Source organism: Girardinichthys multiradiatus, chromosome 12 (genome assembly GCF_021462225.1).
Source record: "Girardinichthys multiradiatus isolate DD_20200921_A chromosome 12, DD_fGirMul_XY1, whole genome shotgun sequence".
In the NCBI taxonomy this organism is placed as follows: Eukaryota; Metazoa; Chordata; class Actinopteri; order Cyprinodontiformes; family Goodeidae; genus Girardinichthys; species Girardinichthys multiradiatus.
The window spans coordinates 38,443,963-38,470,026 of NC_061805.1; the positions used below are offsets into that span (position 1 = coordinate 38,443,963).

At 39.6% G+C, this 26,064-nt stretch overlaps 1 protein-coding gene across 1 annotated transcript in view; it reads right to left on the minus strand.

Moving 5' to 3' along the window:
* LOC124878634 (GDNF family receptor alpha-2-like) overlaps positions 1-26,064 on the minus strand; it is a 99,837-nt gene that overhangs the window by 11,082 nt on the left and 62,691 nt on the right. The window contains exons 5-7 of the mRNA XM_047382706.1: positions 20,395-20,507; positions 18,575-18,715; positions 3,869-4,020 (exon numbers count right to left, since the gene is read on the minus strand). Of these exons, the coding sequence (XP_047238662.1) occupies positions 3,869-4,020; positions 18,575-18,715; positions 20,395-20,507 (406 nt within the window). The remainder of the gene's footprint in view (positions 1-3,868; positions 4,021-18,574; positions 18,716-20,394; positions 20,508-26,064) is intronic.

The window sequence follows — 26,064 nt, forward strand, 5'->3', positions numbered from 1 at the left end:
CAAACATTTATTCTTTTGCGCAGTAGTGCAACAAGTATTAGATTTTTCTTTTTCAGACAGAGAACTCAATTTAAGTTGAGTTCACGGCAGACTTCAAAGTAGACGGAATGAAACAGAGAGCAGCCCCTGGGCCACTACTTTAGAACCTATAATCCAGATTAAATCCAGCAGCTCTCATTTATTTTTTAACTTTCTATTCGTTGAGAGAAATATATGATGTTTCAATCAGATGTCATCATCCCAGATAAAGCCAGATTATCTTATTATAAAGTATTATAAAGTTTTTTGTATGGAAACTGCTTATAAAAGAATCAAGATTGTAATGTGAACAATTATTTATGTTTGGTTTTTGAATTGTACAACTGTGCAAAACACCTTATTATGTATTCCTTGCAAAACCATACATTACCAATTTATTTATAAAGCACTTAAAAAACATCAAAGCTACCCAAAGTGTTGTAAAGGAAAGCATAAAAGATATAGGCCAGAGAATATAAACTGCAAGAGGACAGAAAATCTACAAAGGTTAGTAAGAGAGAAATATAAAACAAAAAATCTGCACTATAAAAGCGGCGCCAAAAAAGGTCTTCCTTGGAGAAGACCAGCAAGCAAGATCGGACAGAGAAAAATGCTACAGATGAATCAGAGGACCCGAGGCACAGCCCGCTGATAATCTGCACTGATTCGAGGATCAACCTGTGTGTCCTGAAAAGACTGTCTCCAATTTGAGTATCTGATTTCAGCTGTTGCATTTTACCCAGACAACTGAGAAAACTTGGTCGGTGAACAACTGACTGCTCCAAGTTTCAGGCTTCTGGAAGTCCTGAACCAATCCCTTTTATGCCTTAAGGGTTTTGTTAAACTCTTCAGCCTCTGGAAGTCCCTGACTAATGAGACATATGACATCAGTGTTTCTGATTATACTTGACTTAAAACTTCAGTGACAGACCATCAAAACCTCAGTGCCTGTCTGCTTAGAGGAAGAAAACTGAAAATTTTATTTGCCTTCCACCCAAGAAATCCATTCGTTGCTTCCCGAAGAATTTATCTCCATCGCGTGCATGGATTAGCCTCCGTCTTCTAAGCCTCCTCTTCAATTTCACCAATTTCAGCATCAGGAAAAGATGGGTTAAGTTGATTGATTTGTTTCTATTATTCCATCATTATGTGTTGCTGGATTTTATGTTGTTACTGACCCCGGCAAAAGCGTTACTAATTAATATAAAAAGAAAGCATACAAATTCTAGATAAATTATGGACAGTCAATTATTTGAGTCACCGTATTTTCGGTTTTTCGTTGGTGGTAAAAACCTGTTAAAACAACGCCCTTGGGGCTCGTGCCAAGAACACTAAAATTAACCTAACCCATATACCAAGTGCAACTTGTAAAATTAGGGAATGAGCCGCCGTTAACAGAAGTGAATGTTGGGGGTTGGATGACTGCTGTGGGCTACTTGGTTGTCCAAACCACCAGTTGAAGAACGGTGAGACTTCTGGATGTAGGCAGTTAGAGGTTAGGCATGTCATTTCCTGACACCAGCTTAAACAGTCAGTCAGTCATTTTCTACCGCTTATTCCATAGTGGGTCGCGGGGAAGCTGGTGCCTATCTCCAGCAGTTTACGGGCAGGAGGCAGGGTACACCCTGGACAGGCCAGCTTAAACAGATCTTTCAATAAACCTGCTTAGTGAAACCTTTCAGATTTAGGGAAGTCTGGCACCCGTTGGATGGAGAGCTGGATTGAGCAATAAATGTGAGCAATGATGTTAGTGAATGTGTCTGGGTGAATGTGGCTCTAGTGTAAAGCGCTTTGAGTGGTCAGTATGACTGGAAAGGCGCTATATAGGTTCAGTCCATTTACCATTTACCATTCCAGGATTACATGCTGAGAAGCTTGATGGCTTAATGCTGGAAACCAGCTGCTGTAAGGAGGAACGAGAGATGGGCTCAATGTAGTCAAACACAGCCACACATATATTTCTATTGAAATAGATGGAAGTGTTGGGGGAAATAAGGGCCCCTGTTTTAGCAACCTTCACCAAAATGAAAAAAATAAAAATAAATTATCACACACTTCATGACAGGCTTTAGGGACAAGTTTACAACCCTTAACTTTACACACAAAATAACAAAAAAAAAAACAAAAAACACATGGGTTATGAAAGTCAGAGATAATAATCCCAAAGTACATTTCGATCTCACAACTTTTACAGCATTCTGATGACAACACTTACTGCTTCTTGATGTTTAAAAGAAACCTGCAACTTGTTTTTTTCTTACTTCTGTTCAGCTCGCCTGCAAGTTAATTTTTTGGTACAGTGCCCTGTATAAATATTGGCATTCCTTGGAAAGATCTGTCCAAAATATAAATAAAATAAATTGTTATGGTGGCCTACGACAACATTTTTATGCAGTTTTCTAACAGTGATAATTGGAGATTTTAAACCCTGCTCAGTGTACAAGTGGAAGGATAAACTTGGATCCCGATCCAGCATTGTCACTGTTCCAGCTGCTTAAAACTTAGAGGTTTACTCCAAGCTATTTTTTCACTACTTCAATATAAATGGACAGGAACGAATCAAATAAACACTTATCTAAAATCTGGGTTTTGACATAAAACAAAAATATTTTATCTCATTTTGAGCAGAATTTTTAGCCAGATGATAAAAATGCTCCTTCTTATCATATACGGAAATTAATTGTGTGACAACAAAACCTACAGTATGTTGCTAGCACAGTGAGCTGTATGGCGGGGTGGGGATTTCTTTCATTACCATTTGGAAAAGAAAACTTTTTTTGGATGCTGGTTGGTTTGTTTTTTTTGTTGAAAATATGCCAAAATATCATGTTGCCAAGTTTGGTGGGAACACTTGATAGTTTTAGTATAAACAAAATGATCAGTATCTGTCACATCTCCTTAAGTCAAAGAGGCACCCCTCTTCTGCAAGCGTTGAGTTCAGTTTTACCTCTAAGATAATAATCCATTTTATCCTTAAAACCAACATTAAGCAAGAAGGGCAAAAGGGGGGAATGACATGGAGCGGCATTAGGAGGAAAAAAGCTGTGCTAAACTGGCTGGCTCATGGCTGCGTAATTAAGTAAATTTGTGTTCATCACATCATTCAGTTCTATCATAAGAAACAATGCCAACATTAAATATTCTAAGCCTATTTATGTTAGATACTACAGCTATGTTGCTTGTTTACATTAGAATGCATCGGTAAAGTGATAAATTAAAATAATATCTAGAACTGTACTTTGTTTTAAATGGGTTCCAAGCTCAACCCAGCCAGTCCACCCCTGGCCACTACTTTTTCAACAAAGGTTGTGCTGAAACAAATTTCAAAAAATCATTAAAAATCCATACTTTATCATAAAATTCCAGAATATTCTCATACAACCATGTCTATATCTGGAACAATAAAAACCAATTCCAATGCACTTAGATTGAAAGCATTTTTCTACAAGAAATAGTTAAATGTCACTTAACCAAGCTAGATTTATAAATTCCTATAAAATTCCCCAAGTATTCTTAGACGAGTCTGTCTTAATGTGGAACAACATGAAAATTTTTTCATGACCCTTGATTAAATGCTTTTTCAAGAAAAAAAAATTGTAAAGCGTCATTTGTCAATAAAATTTGTCAATAATGATCCGAATTAAAAAACTGGGCTCTATGTGAAGTAATTACCCCTAAACCTAATCAGTGGTTGTGCCACCAAGTCTACCTTCATTCTTCTTCAAGACTCTCTGGTAGAGAGCAGAAGTTCAGCATGAATCCATGGGGGACAATGTATTTTAAAAATCTGCATTTAGGCATATGCTTTTTTTCATGGCACTGTACAATACAACCAATGCAAAATACTTACTGGAGGGAAAGAGGAAGGGTTAGGGTTAGGATTTTCAGGGATCCCTTCCATCCACTCGCTTCTTGCTTTCGATGTTACTGAGGGCTCAGAGACAGTCACATTTTTGATCGGTGTGTCGTCCATCCCATAACCATAAGCCTGAATAGCATTTCCTGCAGGGACAGAGAATAAAGTAATTTATTTTTGACTTCTGTCCCAGCAAAGACAGACAGTTCTAAGTCATCTTCCTGGTCCTTTGCCCAGTTGTTTGAATGAGGCAGGGCAGAAGAACAAATTTGAAAAGGAAGGGGTAGTAAAGTAAGGAGAGAAAGTTTAAGATTATTATTTTTTTGCTTGACAGGTGTGTGCTAAACTAATGCCATCAGAGAAGTGCCTTTGAAATCCTTCACATGGAAGGTCGCTTAAGTTTTGACTTGCCAACAAAACACAAATATCAGCTTATGGTTAATAATGGAAGATATAATTTCTAGAGCCTTGTATCTCTGTCCTGTTCATTTAGCAAGTAATTATCCTTCTATTAGAGAATCCTGTGGAGAAAATGGACATGTTTATCAAACACAAACAACTAAGGCTCATGGTCCCAGGTCTTTACAAAATGTATTCTATGTAATAGCTGCTCTGAAAACCGCAACAAGCCAAGAAAAGAGCTGATGCCCACACTTAAGATAATGAACTGTTTTTGTTTCCTAGCACACCACCAAATTTACATAAGGTGGCCAATCAGTCAGTTTCATACATAGGACAGAATAGTTATACAAACAGCTAGGTATCTAACCCGGACGATATACTGAACACGTGTGTGTAACTGTGCAAGTTTATGTGTAGCTCTGCAAAAATGCAACAAATCAATGTACACTCAGCTACTCCAGCTAGTTAACATGGAGATGCATACCTTTTCATTGTTCATCCATTTAAAATACAAAGCCTGTTTCGTTTTGCTCAGCCAGAGAGAAGGAAAGGCATGAAATTGCTTGGCAACCACATTCTTTATAAGGTCATCGTACAGAGATAACTTTGAATAGATCTATGTGACTGATCAAATTTGAAACATCTCCAAACGAATGAGAAATGGCATTTTATGGAGTCCCCCATTTTTCACATCCCTTTCGCAACCTAAGCTGTGAATATTAGGTTCCAATGAGCTGTTGTGAGTGCTGTTCAATTCCTTAATGACCCTGGACAAGTTTTCCTTTAAGCCTGGGAATTGTCATGTCCTCAGACACTGAAGCAAAGAGATAACAGATTTTGAGAACAATGAAAAGAAGAATTAAAGAAGGTGTGAATCAGTATGTGGTCTCCACAACTGGTGAGCATGGAAGAAATAAAAATATGTATATACAAGGAAATCCAGTCATGTTTTAACCACTCTTGATTTTATCACAAGAGTGACTTGCATTGCTGGAGTTTATAGGAAATGCCCTGTAATGCTTTATTTTGATGTACATTTAGCTAATATTACTTTTTGCTCATGTACCATGAAAATAAAAATCACAATGCAGTTACTTTGAGCTGTTTTATTTGGTCCTATTTGTATTTGAAGAAAGTACAACAAATATACATTTTCATATAAATCATAGTGATTTAAGGTACAACATAAGCAGTTAAGTGAGATGGATGTTAACAAGACCATCACTGTAAATATCCAGACTCTGGAAGATTAATTGATTTGTTCAGGGTCACAAGAGGAGGAGCTAGAGCTTATCCCAGCTGTCATCAGGCCAGGAGCTGGAGACACCCAAGATAACAGTTTATTACTGCTACAATCGATTGAGAAGCACCAATTAACACATGTTGTTGAACTTTAGGAGTAACTGGAGAAAGGTCACGTGTAGCGAAAACAGGCAAACCCCACATGGATTATCATGCAATGTCAAATGATTTCCCAAGAAGATAGGTAAATGGGTAGAGTTAGTTTACCTGAGTGGACTGCTCGTTCAGAGATCTATGAAATTTGGCGCTCTGATTTTTGGGTACCTTTTTGGGGCACAGATCTGCTGCAGGGTTTAAGAGGACTTTTATTTTACAGTCAGATTTAAATGTTAAACACTTTGTGTGGCAGAATATTTTCATATTTGGAAAAAAAAAGTTTTGTAAGCACTGTAATACCCTTGTCAAAATGTCGCATATCTGCTTTTTGTTTCTGCGTTGTAGGAAGACATGATGCCTCAGTAAAATAATGCTCCAGCTCTACCTGACCTGTCATGTGACACTGTAGCACACATGTCAAACATTTTAGCAGCATAGATGATACAGCTGTAACAGGCCATGTATAGGCTACTACACATGTGAGCTAAAGAATCAACACAACTGGCAATCAAATTCAGCATGTACAGGGGTTGGACAATGAAACTGAAACTCCTGGTTTTAGACTACAATAATTTATTAGTATGGTGTAGGGCCTCCTTTTGCGGCCAATACAGCATCAATTCGTCTTGGGAATGACATATAATTCCTGCACAGTGGTCAGAGGGATTTTAAGCCATTCTTCTTGCAGGATAGTGGCCAGGTCACTATGTGATACTGGTGGAGGAAAACGTTTCCTGACTCGCTCCTCCAAAACACCCCAAAGTGGCTCAATAATATTTAGATCTGGTGACTGTGCAGGCCATGGGAGATGTTAAACTTCACTTTCATGTTCATCAAACCAATCTTTCACCAGTCTTGCTGTGTGTATTGGTGCATTGTCATCCTGATACACGGCACCGCCTTCAGGATACAATGTTTGAACCATTGGATGCACATGGTCCTCAAGAATGGTTCGGTAGTCCTTGGCAGTGATGCGCCATCTAGCACAAGTATTGGGCCAAGGGAATGCCATGATATGGCAGCCCAAACCATCACTGATCCCCCCCCATGCTTCACTCTGGGCATGCAACAGTCTGGGTGGTACGCTTCTTTGGGGCTTCTCCACACCGTAACTCTCCCGGATGTTGTAAAAACAGTAAAGGTGGACTCATCAGAGAACAATACATGTTTCACATTGTCCACACCCCAAGATTTGTGCTCCTTGCACCATTGAAACCGACGTTTGGCATTGGCATGAGTGACCAAAGGTTTGACTGTAGCAGCCCGGCCGTGTACAGGTCCTTCTCAAAATATTAGCATATTGTGATAAAGTTCATTATTTTCCATAATGTAACGATGAAAATTTAACATTCATATATTTTAGATTCATTGCACACTAACTGAAATATTTCAGGTCTTTTATTGTCTTAATACGGATGATTTTGGCAAACAGCTCAAGAAAACCCAAAATTCCTATCTCACAAAATTAGCATATCATTAAAAGGGTCTCTAAACGAGCTATGAAACTAATCATCTGAATAAACGAGTTGACTCTAAACACCTGCAAAAGATTCCTGAGGCCTTTAAAACTCCCAGCCTGGTTCATCACTCAAAACCCCAATCATGGCTAAGACTGACGACCTGACTGCTGTCCAGAAGGCCACTATTGACACCCTCAAGCAAGAGGGTAAGACACAGAAAGAAATTTCTGAACGAATAGGCTGTTCCCAGAGTGCTGTATCAAGGCATCTCAGTGGGAAGTCTGTGGGAAGGAAAAAGTGTGGCAGAAAACGCTGCACAACGAGAAGAGGTGACCGGACCCTGAGGAAGATTGTGGAGAAGGGCCGATTGTAGACCTTGGGGGACCTGCAGAAGCAGTGGACTTAGTCTGGAGTAGAAACAACCAGAGCCACCGTGCACAGGCGTGTGCAGGAAATGGGCTACAGGTGCCGCATTCCCCAGGTCAAGCCTCTTTTGAACCAGAAACAGCGGCAGAAGCGCCTGACCTGGGCTACAGAGAAGCAGCACTGGACTGTTGCTCAGTGGTCCAAAGTACTTTTTTCGGATGAAAGCAAATTCTGCATGTCATTCGGAAATCAAGGTGCCAGAGTCTGGAGGAAGACTGGGGAGAAGGAAATGCCAAAATGCCAGAAGTCCAGTGTCAAGTACCCACAGTCAGTGATGGTCTGGGGTGCCGTGTCAGCTGCTGGTGTTGGTCCACTGTGTTTTATCAAGGGCAGGGTCAATGCAGCTAGCTATCAGGAGATTTTGGAACACTTCATGCTTCCATCTGCTGAAAAGCTTTATGGAGATGATTTCATTTTTCAGCACAACCTGGCACCTGCTCACAGTGCCAAAACCACTGGTAAATGGTTTACTGACCGTGGTATCACTGTGCTCAATTGGCCTGCCAACTCTCCTGACCTGGACCCCATAGAGAATCTGTGGGATATTGTGAAGAGAACGTTGAGAGACTCAAGACCCAACACTCTGGATGAGCTAAAGGCCGCTATCGAAGCATCCTGGGCCTCCATAAGACCTCAGCAGTGCCACAGGCTTATTGCCTCCATGCCACGACGCATTGAAGCAGTCATTTCTGCAAAAGGATTCCCGACCAAGTATTGAGTGCATAACTGTACATGATTATTTGAAGGTTGAAGTTTTTTGTATTAAAAACACTTTTCTTTTATTGGTCGGATGAAATATGCTAATTTTGTGAGATAGGAATTTTGGGTTTTTATGAGCTGTATGCCAAAATCATCCGTATTAAGACAATAAAAGACCTGAAATATTTCAGTTAGTGTGCAATGAATCTAAAATATATGAATGTTAAATTTTCATCATGACATTATGGAAAATAATGAACTTTATCACAATATGCTAATATTTTCAGAAGGACCTGTATATTCACCCTGTGGAGCTCCCGACGGACAGTTCTGGTTGTTGTAAATATGAATCTGAGAATATTATTTAATAATTAATATTAATATTTTATCAAATAATATTTCGGTCTGTTAATGGTTGTCCTGTGAATATCAGCCCAGTAAGGCGATGGTATTAGGACAAAATAGAAAGGTGTGAGACGAGCTCTGACATTATTGAACATTATAAACTCTGCACATATATGGAATGAATTCACACAATTTCTTAAAATACGAGAATTTATTAACAAAAATAAGTCAACTCAAAGTCAAACATATTTCAATCAACAAACTCTTTACTATGCTAAAACAATCCAACTAAACTACCAAGCAGAATTAAAGAATGACGAAGACTAATGGACTATTTACAATATAAACAAGTTGATTAAAGATGATTGGAAATCATGACCAAAAAGAGTGATGCAACATTACCATTCAATGTTTATGTTTGAAGAATCCGGAAATTAAGTTAAGTTAGTCTTGGAACTAACTTAGGCAATAATCAGCAACATCTAGACAACCCTTCACACTGCAAGATCAGATAAAATATAATTTTAATAAAATAATGTTTTAAATCATGATCTGCTGAATAAAACCAACCTTCTGGATGACCATATCACAACGGTGTCTAATTAGCTACCTTTAGTTATTGAAATAATATTCGAAGAAATATATAAAAAAAAGGGTATTTTGGAAAAGAGCCAAATCTTTCTGGAGAAATGGGCTTAATGGTGTTTACTTAGTTATCAAATCTAGTAAATGATGTTCAGGGACGATTATTCACTAGCTTGAAAACCAACCACCTTTCTGTTTAATAGTCTTAGTGCTACCACGTGTCTTTACCGGCTAGCCGTTGAGCTAACAAAGAAGCGGAGAGCTTAGCACCAGAATCAACACATACCTTTAAAATACCAGGATTAATTAAAGGGTTAAAATGCATAAGCGCGGGCGACGCGTTATGAGCAATGTTCTGGTTAAAACCACCCTTTAAATAAAGTTTATCTTAACTTTAAAACATACAAAGAACACAGAACCGGCACGTGCCGTAGCTAGCATACTAGCACTAAGATAGCCGGGTTCCACAAAACAAAACTTCATAGAATGAAAACGTTCAGATTATTTTATCCTAGCTGTTAATCTCTATATTATTCTGCCCAAACACTTAACCTCATGAATTGTGGTGAGGAATGTTGTCCAAGCGACGAAGTTCGAAGAAGATATCCACCGTGAACAAAAGGGTTAGCTTCCCGCTAACTTCTTCAGTTTCTCCCGATCAGAAGGTGCGTTCGTTGGATGAACGGACGTTGTCCGCTGCGGTTTCTGCCGTCTTCCTTCAGGCTGGGAGACTGCGTCTTTGCCGGGGCTTTTCTCGAACACCGTTTGCGTCTGCGGGGCCTCGGAGAGACAGTCAGCAATGCTTGTACCTTAATTATCCCCGTTCATGAATGAAAATACCGGATACACAAACAGTATTTCATTCTACTTAACTTTGCATATGATTGATGATCGTATGGCTTTGGATCCAGTTGAATTTCATGTCTTTTTGCCAGCAAAAGACATTTGCGCGCTGGGCCTCTCCTGAACCGTCCTCCTCGAAGGCCGTGTGGAAAGAGAGCGATATGTGGGAAGGGTGGGGGTCTTATACGGGCAGTGGCATCACTGGGAAGTCCTCTGCTACCCCCCTTCCCCCTTCGGAGTTGTGCTTTATTTTGGGTAATGGTGCCACAGGGAGTCCGCAGTTATCCCCTTTCCAGGCTGTGCTGGAAGAAGGTTAATGCACTTTATTTTGAAAAGTTCCAGAAAAGTATGTACCGGAGTTTTAATGTGGAAATCCATGGCTGTAGGTCCCAACATCGTGGAAACAGGAGAGTTGAGGTGCACATTTAATTCTGCCGTGATTTGGGCAGCCGTGGTTTTATGTTTTTTGGATACAATCCGGGTTAGCACCCGAACATCCCTTTCAGACAGCTTCCTCTTGCGTCCACAGTTAATCCTGTTGGATGTGGTTCGTCCTTCTTGGTGGTATGCTGACATTACCCTGGATACCGTGGCTCTTGATACATCACAAAGACTTCCTGTCTTGGTCACAGATGCGCCAGCAAGACGTGCACCAACAATTTGTCCTCTTTTGAACTCTGGTATGTCACCCATAATGTTGTGTGCATTTCAATATTTTGAGCAAAACTGTGCTCTTACCCTGCTAATTGAACCTTCACACTCTGCTCTTACTGGTGCAATGTGCAATCAATGAAGACTGGCTACCAGGCTGGTCCAATTTAGCCATGAAACCTCCCACACTAAAATGACAGGTGTTTCAGTTTCATTGTCCAACCCCTGTAATTCACAGCTGCAGTAATGAGCTATTTCAAGAAATTTAGATTACATTTAATACATTCTAATTTAAAATAAAAAATAAGAAACTTGAACTTTTATAATTCAATATTGAAAATGATTTATAAAACAGAAAATTGTGATCTAAGAAAACTTTACTTGTAAAAACAGATACATTAACATTATAATAGCTTAAGCAAGAATATCTCTTAGGTTATTTCAGACTAAAGTTCATACTCTTTTTAAATTCTTTTAAGGACTGATTGAGCCCAGGGAAGTAATTAGATTTTTTTTTTCTGGCATGGTCAAGGATAAAAAGGCGGTGATCATTAGATAAATGTAATAACGCCTGTGGTCTGGGTGGTGGTTTAATGAGATTTAAGGATGTTAAATTAACAGCATGGCAGAAATTACCTGCAGAGATCCCGCACTGAATATGCAAGTGTATCTCTTTGTGAAGAAAATAGAAAGAGACCGTTAAAAAGGCTCTCTAAAAAAAGATTGATCAAAACAGCTGTTATTTCAAGTCAATTGAGAAACTTCAGAGCCAAACAAGATAAGAGCATCAAGACTATGATGTGACCTTTAGAGTGTGTAACCTCTTTTGCAGATAAAAAAAGGTTAAACAAGTCTAATGTATTGGGGAAAATGGGAACGACAAGATATGAAAATTAAAGTCACCATAAACTCGCAATTTGTCATATTTGCACCAGTCATGCATAACATTATGACATAATCGGAAAGGTAAAGCAAACACAGATTTTCTCTTCACAATGGCGCCTGTTAGTAGGTGGGTTATATTAGGCACCAAGTAAACAGTATTCTTAAAGTTCGAAGCAGGCAAAATGGGTGTTATGATTCTGGCACGTCTGCTCTACCGTCTCCCTGGCTGCAATCAGCAGATTAGATGCACCTGGTGGCTGCTGCAGTGTAGTGCAATCTGTGGAATGCCAAGCACCTGTGTCTTCCCTGATATATACTGACTCTGACAAGCAGAGGGTGCCCGATTTTTGAAAGCCATCGTGAGTAGATATCCAGCGTTCCTTCCTGTCTGATCATTGTTCTTGACCTTGCTGGAGATCACCGCCTGCTGCCCACTGAGGTTTCCCCTCTGGGTTTCAAGTTCCACTCAAGACAAAAGCAGGTTAGTGGCTTTCCCGATACCTGCAAAATCTGGAGAGACTACAAGTCACTAATCCCTCTTTCTGCCTCAGTGATTCCTGGAAGCTGTGAGGAGTGTTACCTGTGTGACGTTTTCCTGTGGCTGAATAAACCTTTTAAACTTTCAGTACTGTGTCTGGCTGAATCTCGGGTCTGCCTTTTTCTGATTCATAGCAGACAAATATGGCCAAAAATTGACCCATTGCACATTCAACCCTCTTCCTCTCCTGCAGGTGCTGGTTTCTTTTTTGTTGGGAAGAAGGATGGTTCATTGAGACCATGCATTGATTATAGAGGCCTTAATGAGATAACAGTTAAAAATACAGGGGTTGGACAATGAAACTGAAACACCTGGTTTTAGACCACAATAATTTATTAGTATGGTGTAGGGCCTCCTTTTGCGGCCAATACAGCGTCAATTCGTCTTGGGAATGACATATACAAGTCCTGCACAGTGGTCAGAGTGATTTTAAGCCATTCTTCTTGCAGGATAGGGGCCAGGTCACTACGTGATACTGGTGGAGGAAAACGTTTCCTGACTCGCTCCTCCAAAACACCCCTAAGTGGCTCAATAATATTTACATCTGGTGTCTGTGCAGGCCATGGGAGATGTTCAGCTTCACTTGCATGTTCATCAAACCAATATTTCACCAGTCTTGCTGTGTGTATTGGTGCATTGTCATCCTGATACACAGCACCGCCTTCAGGACACAATGTCTGAACCATTAGATGCACATGGTCCTCAAGAATGGTTCGGTAGTCCTTGGCAGTGATGCGCCATCTAGCACAAGTATTGGGCCAAGGGAATGCCATGATATGGCAGCCCAAATCATCACTGATCCACCAACATGCTTCACTCTGGGCATGCAACAGTCTGGGTGGTATGCTTCTTCGGGGCTTCTCCACACCGTAAACCTCCCGGATGTGGGAAAACAGTAAAGGTGGACTCATCAGAGAACAATACATGTTTCACATTGTCCACAGCCCAAGATTTGCGCTCCTTGCACCATTGAAACCAACATTTGGCATTGGCATGAGTGACCAAAGATTTGGCTATAGCAACCTGGCCGTGTATATTGACCCTATGGAGCTCCCGATGGACAGTTCTGGTGGAAACAGGAGACTTGAGGTGCACATTTAATTCTGCCGTGATTTGGGCAGCCGTGGTTTTATGTTTTTTGGATACAATCCGGGTTAGCACCCGGACATCCTTTTCAGGCAGCTTCCTCTTGCGTCCACAGTTAATCCTGTTGGATGTGGTTTGTCCTTCTTGGTGGTATGCTGACATTACCCTGGATACCGTGGTTCTTGATGCATCACAAAGACTTGCTGACTTGGTCACAGATGCGCCAGCATGACGTGCACCAACAATTTGTCCTCTATTGAACTCTGGTATGTCACCCATAATGTTGTGTGCAGTTCAATATTTTGAGCAAAACTGTGCTCTTACCCTGCTAATTGAACCTTCACACTCTGCTCTTACTGCTGGAATGTGCAATCAATGAAGACTGGCTACCAGGCTGGTCCAATTTAGCCATGAAACCTCCCACACTAAAATGACAGGTGTTTCAGTTTCATTGTCCAACCCCTGTAGATATCCCTTACCACTCATGAACACAGCTTTTGATCAGATCCAGGGAGCCAAGATAGTTTCTAAGCTAGATCTAAGGAATGCATATCATCTGGTCTGAATCAGAGAAGGTGTCATGGAGTGACATTTTGGACTTTGTGGGTTCTTGTGATGGTTTATTTTGTAATTTAGATTCTCCTTATGGCTCTTTGTTTATTTCTTAGGTTGTTGTTTCTACGTTCTCCTCTAGTTTCTTTGTTTACTTTAGTTCATAGTTATTCTAGTTCTTTATTTCCTCCTCTGATTTATTCTCTTGCTTAGTTTGTGTTTTCTGTTGTTTATTTAGTCCTTTCACTCTTCCTCAGCCTTTGTATTTGTTTCACCAGTTCCTGCTGCTTCCCTGCCTCCTTGTCGCACCTGTTCTCAGTTCCCTTGATTACCTGCCTTTGTCTTTCCCCAGTATATTAGTTGGTTTGGTGTCTCTGTTCATGGCTGGTTCCTGTGTTCTGTTACTACCCTGTTCCCTACCACGTCTATGCTTTGTTTATGCTTCGCTTTGATCTTATGCTACGTTTACCATGACTATGCTTTGTTCATGCTTCGCTTGGATTTTATGCTACATTTTGCCATTAGTACCTGCAGAGTTTTGTAAGTTTTGTATTTTGGACTCTGATTCATATCTGCAGTGTTTTTGTTACGTTTTTGCCTTTGAGGAATAAACTATGATGCGGCTACCGAGCTCTTGTCTGCACTTTGGTCCAACCCAAGATCCTTCCCCGACAGAAGGAGATGAGTGGAAAACGGCTTGATGGTGGTCCAGTGTTCTCGGTCCGGCGCATTCTCAGGTCCAGGCAAAGAGGACGTGGAATGCAATACCTGGTTGACTGGGAGGGCTATGGGCCCGAGGAACGGACTTGGATTCCTGCGAGGTTCATCATTGATAAGGACTTAATTCGTGAGTTTCATCGTCTCCATCCTGATCAGCCTTGTGGTCCGTCAGGAGGGGGTTACTGTTATGATTCTGGCACGTCTGCTCTACCCTGTCTCCCTAGCTGCAATCAGCAGATTAGATGCACCTGGTGGCTGCTGCAGTGTAGTGCAATCTGTGGAATGCCAAGCACCTGTGTCTTCCCTGATATATACTGACTCTGACAAGCAGAGGGTGCCAGATTTTTGAAAGCCATCGTGTGAGTAGATATCCAGCGTTCCTTCCTGTCTGATCATTGTTCTTGACCTTGCCTTGCCTTGCCTTTTGGATTTATGCCTCTGCCTGCTCCCTGTCGGACTATTTGGATTTTTGTTGTCGACCTTGTTTCCTGCATCTGGTTTATGCCTCTGTCTGCCCCTTGCCTGACGCCTCTTGTTCCGATCGTTGACCCTGTTTCTGTCCGTGGATTATTGACCCACCCTAGCCCTCAGATTATTCAGCCTGGAGTCACTTCTTACCTGTGCTGTGGAGATCACCGCCTGCCGCCCACTGAGGTTTCCCCTCTGGGTTTCAAGTTCCACTCAAGACAAAAGCAGGTCAGTGGCTTTCCCGATACCTGCAAAATCTGGAGAGACTACAAGTAACTAATCCCTCTTTCTGCCTCAGTGATTCCTGGAAGCTGTGAGGAGTGTTACCTGTGTGACGTTTTCCTGTGGCTGAATAAACCTTTTAAACTTTCAGTACTGTGTCTGGCTGAATCTCGGGTCCGCCTTTTTCTGATTCATAGCAGAAAAATCTGGCCAAACATTGACCCATTGCACATTCAACCCTTTTCCTCTCCTGCAGGTGCTGGTTTCTTTTTTGTTGGGAAGAAGGATGGTTCACTGAGACCATGCATTGATTATAGAGGCCTTAATGAGATAACAGTTAAAAATACAGGGGTTGGACAATGAAACTGAAACACCTGGTTTTAGACCACGATAATTAAGTGTGACAAGTGCCAAATTGTGATCTCTATGCAACCAGATCAGAACATCTCAAAATCTATGGTTGTTGTGAAGTGTTCACAGCCTGCTCTAGTCAGAAGGCATATCTATTAAAAGTTGTCCCAAGAAGGAACAGTGGGGATTCAATGACAGGGTCATGGGTAGCGAAGGCTCTTTGATACATGAAGGAAACCAAGGCTGACCCATACAGCCAACAGATCCAACTGTTGAGCTACTGTAGCTCAAACTGCTGAAGAACAAAATGGTGGTTCTGATAAAAAAAGTGTCCGGATACACAGTGCATTGCAGTTGTATATTCAGTGGCAAGATGGCCGTGCTGGCCATAGTGACTGAGCAAAACTGGCATACTAGGTTGAATGACCACTCTAAATGGCAACCTTGTGTACATGGTTGTCTAGCATTCTCCTTCTTTAGTTGATCAGAAATCAAAATATATTTTTTATGGTCAACAAGTATCCTGCTTTGAGTAAAACATTGTCCACCCAAAAAAACGCTTAAATGCTGGCAATGTAGCTTATTTTTGACCAAACTGAAAAAAAAAATCCAACTGTTGCATGTTGCATGTTCAAGTAAGCTAATTTTACAGGAAACTGAAAGTATTGGTTCTAAACTGTGTAGAAATTATAAGAGGGGAGACAACCTCTTATATTACACAAAAAGGTTTCTTGTATATTATTATTTCTGGTGGTACGTGGGAGAATTTAGCTTTTCTGTTTTTTCTATCAATATTTTCAACATATTAAAAAAAGAAAAATACTAAACTTTCTTTGCCTTTGTATTGCAGCTAAGGCTAAATTTGAATTCGTTTTTTTCCATAAAATATAATCATAGCGGCTTGCAGGCTGACAAAGGTTAAATACTTTTTGTAGTGAGTTTGTTTTTTTATGTAAGAAATAGTTTGTGCTGAAAGTGGAAGTTTATGTCCTGTTCCCCTCGACTGAAGAGATGAGATGCTGCATTTGTGTTATTTTCAAGACGCCTTCTCAGCTCCAAGCTCTCATCCGTCAGCCTGCACACTCAGCTAAATTGGTAACTCAGCAATCTATTAAAATGGTCTAAAAGCATTATCCACACTATGGAACATGTTAAAGGCAATGGTGTCTTGATAGGGCTGATGAGACAGCTTGCTCTGCCATAACATGGAAGGTGTGAAAATGGCGGGAGGATATTTGAAACAAACCCTCTGTTACGCTGCATGGTGGGTTATGTCCTAGATGAACAAATTATTTGTATTTTACTTTAACATTTCTTTTCATTTCCCCTTATCATGATGATGCTCCTCCAACAATGAGCTCTTTTAGATTAAAATGTGGAAATTACATGAACATGTTTCCTTTCTATCAAAGCGTGGGTCGATTTTTCCCACAGGAAGATGAGAAGTGCTTAAAAAATTACTTGCCTCTAATAAAACTAAGACTGTTTTACTCTTTAACCTTTTCGTTGGATAAATGGTTGTCTGTGAAAAAATTGAATATGTTTTTATTAGGATTAACATTTTTCTAATAATTTTGGCTTGATTTAAAATGAAATAAAGTCAGTTGTTGTAAATCTAAACATAATTTTTCTGGTTTTGGTCTGGTTTTCTTTGAAAAATAAAGTATTTTAGACCAAGACTAGAAATTCACATTCCAATCTGGATATGTTAATCTGGACCCAGTCCAGACAGTTGTGTAAAGGAGACCTAAGCACAGCAGAGCGTGGTGCTGTAACATTAAATATTCAAAGGGAAGTTCGGTTTTTCAAAAAGGATAACTTTTTTGTCGACAGATTTGGAACTGCAAAGATAACAGTGATGAGGCAAATTATCAATGAGCCATATCAAAACAGCAAGAATGCTAGCTATTGTTAGCCTTCACTTCAGCAAACACATCCCTGTACAAAAATTCTCAGCACAAGCAATGCCTGTTTTAGGTAAAATGTTGTTAGCACATTTTAGCAGCTTTGTAAAACTCACTGGGAGATAAAAAGTTGGTTGCTGCCCAAATAAATTAATGAAAGAATATGAACATGATTTCTGGTGAGTGAGTTAAGATGAGCGTAATCACATTACTACCAAAGACTGATGAGATACAGTGGGAATTTTGTGGTCATAATAACAAAACAGATTTTACTTAAAAGAAAGATATGTTTCTTTATTTTAATATAAAACTTGTGCTACTTCGTTTATTAGAAAAATAGTTAAGATACCTGCTACATAGGCCTTTAAGAGGTTTGCAAAAACATTTGACTTACATCTATATTCAACTGTTGTAATTTTATAAATGTATCATAGATGCTATTTATTGTTAAAGAACATGTTTCCTTTATTAAACAAGATATTTTAAAAATTTAAAAGTGGAATTAAAAAATATATATTTCAAAGGGCCGTATAGGGATGGGTGAAATGAACCTAAATCATTCTGACAATATGTTGCATTTGTATATTGCAATAATGGTAAAATATATTTATACATTTTTGACATCAGTAACTGTATACAGTTGACGCCACAGACACAAATACTGCTCTAAAACTAAAACCTTTCATTGAATAGGCCACTTTCATACACCAGCTATTGTATTCTCAATTGTACAAAGAATGGGGAAAAAAAATGTTCAAGCAGCAAAAACGATGACCAAAACCATACTCACCAGCTGTTGTTGCATGCAAACATAATTAAGAAGAGTTTATTGATGATCAACATAAATCCCAGTTCTTATAATAACTTTTTTAATGTGAGCCATCTTGCCCTTGAAACCTGTAATATTCCCCTACTGGACACAATATTCACAAACATTAGCACGTTGCTGAGGAGCTCAGCAACTGCACAAAGCAGAACATGACATGAAACCATTAAAGTTGCATTAGATTGAAGGTCGTGGCTCCTAAAGCTCAGGCATGTTCGCAAGAGTATACTGCATCACACACTTTTGCTCTCATCAATTTTACATGAATGCTGTAAACTCGATCAGTGGCAAATTACATCTCAGATGTATGCAGAGTGTGCATGTGTCAGGTTCGCTTACTTAGGCATGTGTTGTCAGTGAAGTACCGCTGGAAGTTCAGACATTCTTCTTCATGGTTTCCACTGCCTATGCAGTTACACCACGGAGAGATGGTCCAGTTGGTGAAGCTGTTGTCGACATAGTTGGGGGTCATTTCAGTCCCTGTATGGGGCATCCACACATAAACAAACATTATCGCATGAGAATAGTTGTGGGTCACTAATGGACAGTAATGGACTACATTTATTGCAAGTAATATGTAAATTGGGACACAAAATATTAGTCACAAGAATGAGTTGCATTGTTGGAGTTTATAGGAAATGTCCCGGAATGCTTTATTTAGATGTAAAGAGGCCATTATGGTCTAAATGTTTTGCAAAGCAGTTGCTCTAGGAAGTGTATGCCCTGTTAGAATCCAGCACTCCTGCTACTAACATTTTACTTTTCAAATGTCTCTCTTTGAGGCAATGCTTTCAGCAGGACTCATAAGCAATTTGTGTAATATTTTATAGGAAAACCCAGGAAGCATTGTAGCATAACATCACTTCAACTTACATGATGTATGACATATTGTGGTGAGGCACAGCTGTGTTCTGAATTATGGACACTTCAGCAACCATTAAGCAGGGAAAAATAATATTTTTAATATAAAATTTGCATTTACAAATATTTTAATCCCTGTGTTGCCACATAACAGCACCTATACATAGATGTGGTTTTCTGGAATGAGAAAATAGTCTGTCACTAGTTACATTATTTGCACAACATTTATTATGCTCAAACAGATGGTCGTTGAGTGTTTTAATTAAGCAAACACTTTCTCGCTGCCTCTGCTTCTTAATTTACTTCTGGTACTCAACTAATGTCCAGTGTGCTGGCGGAGATATCAAACCAGGAGGGAAAAAATGTAGTGTCTAGCTTCCCTGGCTGTTTGATGTGATAAAATAAGACTAACCATACTAGATTTTATTTCAGACTCTCATAGTCATGCTTATTTAATCGGGAGCAGTGCCTTGCAAAATATTTGTAAGCCCTTTTCACCTTTACTACCACAAACGTAACTGTGTTTGCTGGGGTTTTATGTGATACACAAACACAATGTTGTAAATAATGTGAAGGAAGGAAAGGAAGAAAGAAAGAAGGAAGAAAAAAGGACACACTGTTTCTAGATAAAAAAATAATAATGAGGGTGACATTGATTAGTATTCAGACTCCCTAAATCAATAGTTTACAGAACCACCTTTATTTGCAAGTAAACTGTATGTCTTTTTGGACAAATGATCGACTGAAAAGTGCTCCATACATTGGACAACTTGAAAAACCTCTTAAAAACCCATCTTTACTCTTTGGATTTTAGTTCTAGTGAAGTTTTGACATGATGTAATCCTTGATGTAATCCTCATGTGTTTGAATTGTTTCTAAGAGTTCTGAATAGTTATTTCAATGTGGTATTTACATATTTTAGGTTACATATTTTATCTCTTTTCTCGCTTAATTGTTTTTAGTGTTTTTTGACTTCTTTCACCTTATGTTTTAGCACTTTGGTTCTACTTGTGTGGTTTTAAGTCTGCTTTATAAATTAATTCACATTCATGTTTCAGGTTTTATTTGTAAAAGAAAATTTAAACTATGTATCATTTTCCTTCCACCAAATAGTGAACTACTTAAATAAAGTCTCATTAAAATACATAAATAATGTTTGTGTTTATAACATTAAAAAATGTAATAAAAAGGTTTAAAGGGCATAGTTTTGAACCTTTTTCTGATCTTCACTCAGATCTTTTCTTCTCTTGCACTTATAGATCCTGAAACCACCACGTCACTCGCAGCCATGTACTCACCGATGAGCCTTGCATAAGAGCTCAAACAAGCCTGGTGATTGTCTTGGTTGGGACAGGTTCCCACAGTGTTTTGAGTCATCCAGCAGTTTGTTATGTAGTCAGCCAGTCTAGACCTACAGAGAGAGAAACATTGGCAGGAGCTTGAGTGCATGAGAGAGAAACAGACACAAATGTGCAATACGGAGTCCAATCTTTGGCACCTTTTTCACTTGAGCAGCTGCTGATTATGACTAATAAAATCATAAGCAACATCTGTTTACTGGTTGCAACAGCAGGTGCTCTGAATAGCAACCTCTTCTCAGCGATGTGTCACTTCCAACAATATACCAGCTATGTTCATATATTTCCATTGCAATCTCAGTGGTAGTACATCTAGAGTATATACAGGTTAAGGCTAAATTCAATATAATTCCTAAGTTAACTTTCATATCAAGGGTTCACGTTCCTGTAGCTTCATTTATACCTGTAGCTAAATTTACTCTGCAACAAGACAGTACATACAGCCTGGCACCTTAACTGTAAAACAATAAAACATATTGCAACAGTAATGGACATGTGATAGAATAGATAGACATAACATCATCATTTCATAGATTATCAATGTCAAATTCTTTTAAAACAAACAGCAGTAACAACACATATAGTAGTATTCAGATTTAAGCACCATCGTTCAGGTTGGTAAAACAAGTCTAAATGGTATTTAGCTCATTTAAAGTAGAAGGAATAAATCTGATTTTATACCGCTGCGTTCTGCACTTCAGGACAAGAAACCTATGTCTGGAGGTAGAGATTAAGACTCCATATGCAAAAGGCTGGGAGTAAGTTTACAAAATAGATCCAGCTATCAATTGCACCTGCTTCATGTACAGGGGTGCTGGATACAGTTGAGGCTCACCAATTAGTCGACTACACCATTTCTTAACTGTCTCCCAAAATTCATTCTCACCGCAAGGCGAAGGAACGGTTAAGGAATAAGTTGTGCTTCAATGTGTTTTTGATAAGAGCATTAAGCCTGTGTGGGCCCCCAGGGTGGCATTGCTAATCCACTTAGCTAGGTGTAGGGGTAAAAATGTGTGCAAAGGTACCCTGTCTATGCTGGTTACATCAGAATGCTCACAATTAGTGCACATTTGTCTCTTTCCCTTCCATGTATCATGAGTCATTCACCTTGGCCTGGTGTGACCACTTTTTTCAGCCTGATGTTCAAGCCAGTTTAAAGCCCCCCAGGTTGTTTCACCATCAGTTAACAGGAGCTCTTAGGCATATTATGGAAACAATAAACGGTTTTTGTGCTCTTTTAGGTAGATTATGTTAATTCCATCATTCTGATGTTATTTTTAATTCACAGTGTCAAAAAATGGATCTCTAATCCAAACATTTTGATAAAGTCTTTCAGTTTTACTTTACCGAAGAGAAGAGTGATCTATTTACGTACATAAAGTACTTCTGGGTGGTAGTAACAAATGCTGAAAGCTTGTCCCACAAGTTTTACTATAAACAGGTTTTTATAACCTACCTGACAAAACAGCTTTGCCTTTTTGCCTTTTGATTGCTGTAGCTATCCATATCAGACACATAGCAGTTCAGGCTTCACTTATAGTCCATATTTTATGCTGTTGCTCCTGTTTTTTCTCAGCGTTTTGCTGTGCAGCCAGAGTATCAAAAATATAGAATGAAGCCTTTGTGTCTGCTTTGTAGCCAGTCCAAAATACTTTGCTTAATAATCCTGAGAAAAGATGTCAAGTCTTTTTCATATAATATTAGAACAATAATAGACAAGTAAGAAAAAAAGATACTCCAAGTCTGATAGTGTCACACATTAGTTAGAGCAGAACACTGGCTGATGCATTTACCACATTCTGTTAAAAACATTCAGAATTAAAAAGCGCCAACAACGTACTGATGTTGACAGTGTATCATAATTCTGTAAAAAGCCAATATTAATGTCATAGACATAGGCATGAAGCCTTGTCTTTAAATATCCATTGTATCATGGTGCCACAGCTCAAGCTCTTATTCATCATTTGTTCCACCATTTTCATGAATTTCTTAAGTAATTAGATAAGATGAGAAATGCACTGTACTTACTGACAGACTGCCCCTGCATGCTCATCAGCTAACATAATCTTTTGGTTCAGCAGGAGGTACACAGTTATTGAGGGGTTAAGTTATAGAAACAGCATGTGCACCCATATTATAATCTGTTAGAGACCATCATGCTTTTGACCGGTATTCTATTCATGTCGACCATCATGAGTATTTTGCTGAGAGGTAATAAAATAACAATCCTAATGTCTTTGTTTGAGGATGTCTTTATTTTCTACATCACTGTTTTGCAGGCTTGGACAGTCCAGCAATAATCAACCCAGATAGCCTGGTGACATGACAAGCTGCTTAAATAAGATGCACAGACGCTGGACATATACTTACTAATGGATATATAGACAGCTTAGCCCAAAATCAATCATATCCCTGGGAGATTTAGATATAAAGTTCTTCTCATTAAACTCAGGTGTTTTATTTTTCCTGATTAGCGATGACACAGACATCTTCCAAAAGATAATAAGACAATGTGAAAAGGGTATCATTGTGTAAAATAAATCTGTTTTTATTGACATTTTATATTCTTCTCTGTAATCAATGAAAAAATCTCTTTACCAGCAACCAAATCCTTCTCATAATTGCTGAGAAAGTTTTTGAATCTCTCCACTGGTTTCCTTCACCGTTCAGCATCTGGAAAGAGCTCCAAGCCACTACACTTGAGAGCCACTACAAATATACAGGTCCTTCTCAAAATATTAGCATATTGTGATAAAGTTCATTATTTTCCATAATGTAATGATGAAAATTTAACATTCATATATTTTAGATTCATTGCACACTAACTGAAATATTTCTGGTCTTTTATTATCTTAATACGGATGATTGTGGCATACAGCTCATGAAAACCCAAAATTCCTATCTCACAAAATTAGCATATTTCATCCGACCAATAAAAGAAAAGTGATTTTAATACAAAAAACGTCAACCTTCAAATAATCATGTACAGTTATGCACTCAATACTTGGTTGGGAATCCTTTGGCAGAAATTACTGCTTCAATGCGGCGTGGCATGGAGGCAATCAGCCTGTGGCACTGCTGAGGTCTTATGGAGGCCCAGGATGCTTCGATAGCGGCCTTTAGCTCGTCCAGAGTGTTGGGTCTTGAGTCTCTCAACGTTCTCTTCACAATATCCCACAGATTCTCTATGGGGTTCAGGTCAGGAGAGTTGGAAGGCCAATTGAGCACAGTGATACCATGGTCAGTAAACCATTTACCAGTGGTTTTGGCACTGTGAGCAGGTGCCAGGTCGTGCTGAAAAATGAAATCTTCATCTCCATAAAGCTTTTCAGCAGATGGAAGCATGAAGTGCTCCAAAATCTCCTGATAGCTAGCTGCAATGACCCTGCCCTTGATAAAACACAGTGGACCAACACCAACAGCTGACACGGCACCCCAGACCATCACTGACTGTGGGTACTTGACACTGGACTTCTGGCATTTTGGCATTTCCTTCTCCCCAGTCTTCCTCCAGACTCTGGCACCTTGATTTCCGAATGACATGCAGAATTTGCTTTCATCCGAAAAAAGTACTTTGGACCACTGAGCAACAGTCCAGTGCTGCTTCTCTGTAGCCCAGGTCAGGCGCTTCTGCCGCTGTTTCTGGTTCAAAAGTGGCTTGACCTGGGGAATGCGGCACCTGTAGCCCATTTCCTGCACACGCCTGTGCACAGTGGCTCTGGATGTTTCTACTCCAGACTCAGTCCACTGCTTCCGCAGGTCCCCCAAGGTCTGGAATCGGCCCTTCTCCACAATCTTCCTCAGGGTCCGGTCACCTCTTCTCATTGTGCAGCGTTTTCTGCCACACTTTTTCCTTCCCTCAGACTTCCCACTGAGGTGCCTTGATACAGCACTCTGGGAACAGCCTATTCGTTCAGAAATGTCTTTCTTTGTCTTACCCTCTTGCTTGAGGGTGTCAATAGTGGCCTTCTGGACAGCAGTCAGGTCGGCAGTCTTACCCATGATTGGGGTTTTGAGTGATGAACCAGGCTGGGAGTTTTAAAGGCCTCAGGAATCTTTTGCAGGTGTTTAGAGTTAACTCGTTGATTCAGATGATTAGTTTCATAGCTCATTTAGAGACCCTTTTAATGATATGCTAATTTTGTGAGATAGGAATTTTGGGTTTTCATGAGCCTTATGCCAAAATCATCCGTATTAAGACAATAAAACACCTGAAATATTTCAGTTAGTGTGCAATGAATCTAAAATATATGAATGTTAAATTTTCATCGTTACATTATGGAAAATAATGAACTTTATCACAATATGCTAATATTTTGAGAAGGACCTGTATTAAGGACCACAATGGCCGGAGAGTATCAAACTGAAAAAAGTTCTTTACAATTTACAAATCATACACCATGCCTAAAGACTGAAAGGAACAGGACACTGAATCACATTCCGGCAGGTTGATGTATTTAATAACATTCTAAACCAGCTGATCACAATTAAAATCAACTGTTCAGACTCACAAACATTTCTCCCAAAATACAAAAAACAATACACCAAGAAACAGTGTGTTTGGTTCGGACATTTATTGACGGTCCTTAGGCGAACCACCGACTGCTGGAGGAGGGAGCAGGCAGAGAGCAGCTGCCAGTAAACAGACTGCCTTCTTTAGATTAAACGGAAGGAAGAACACGCTGAATCCGCAGAGCACGAATGTCTAATATGCAACCTAAAACTAACTTAACACCGGTCAAAAGTTCGCAGTGTTGCGCTTTAAAATCCTTGTCCTTCCTCATAAAGCTCAAAATTGTAACTTATTCAGGCAAACATTGAAGCATTACCACTCCAGACAGTGACAAGCATCTCTCCTTCTGATTCTCCTGCCACACCCCCCTCACATCAAAACCCCTTAGACTATTTTTAGAAGTTCTGGCTGGATTGTTTACTATTTAATTTTCACAGAGGATCAATTTATACATTAAAAACATATACAGTATAAGACATTCTTGCATATTCAATAATACAAACACTATTTGTATTTTGTTGATTTATGTTTTACTTTTGGCTGCACGGTGGTGCAGTTGGTAGCACTGTTACCTTGCAGCAAGAAGGTCCTGGGTTTGACTCCGGGCCGGGGTTCTTTCTGCATGGTTTGCGTGTTCTCCCCATGCATGCGTGGGTTCTCACAGGCTACTCCGGCTTCCTCCCACAGTCCAAAAACACTGTTAGGTTAATTGGTCTCTCTAAATTGCCCTTAGGTGTGACTGAGTGTGTGTATGGTGGTTTGTCCTGTCCAGGGTGTACCCTGCCTGTCGCCCGTAGACTGCTGGAGATAGGTACCAGCTCCACTGCGACCCACTATGGAATAAGCGGTATAGAAGATGAATGAATGGCTGTTTTATTTTCTATTTATTTATTTATTATGGTTTCACACACATTACTTTATTGTTATAAAATGTCACACAGTAACATTATTAGCAGCACAGTGCACTACACTCACTCTTCAAGCCATAGCTCCATCTGTTAGCTGGTCAGTGGAAACACAACACGTCCCGTGCCGAGTAGAGAGAGAGACCAAATGGAGCCTTTTGCATGGCTCGAGAGCGCTGACTGCCACTTTAA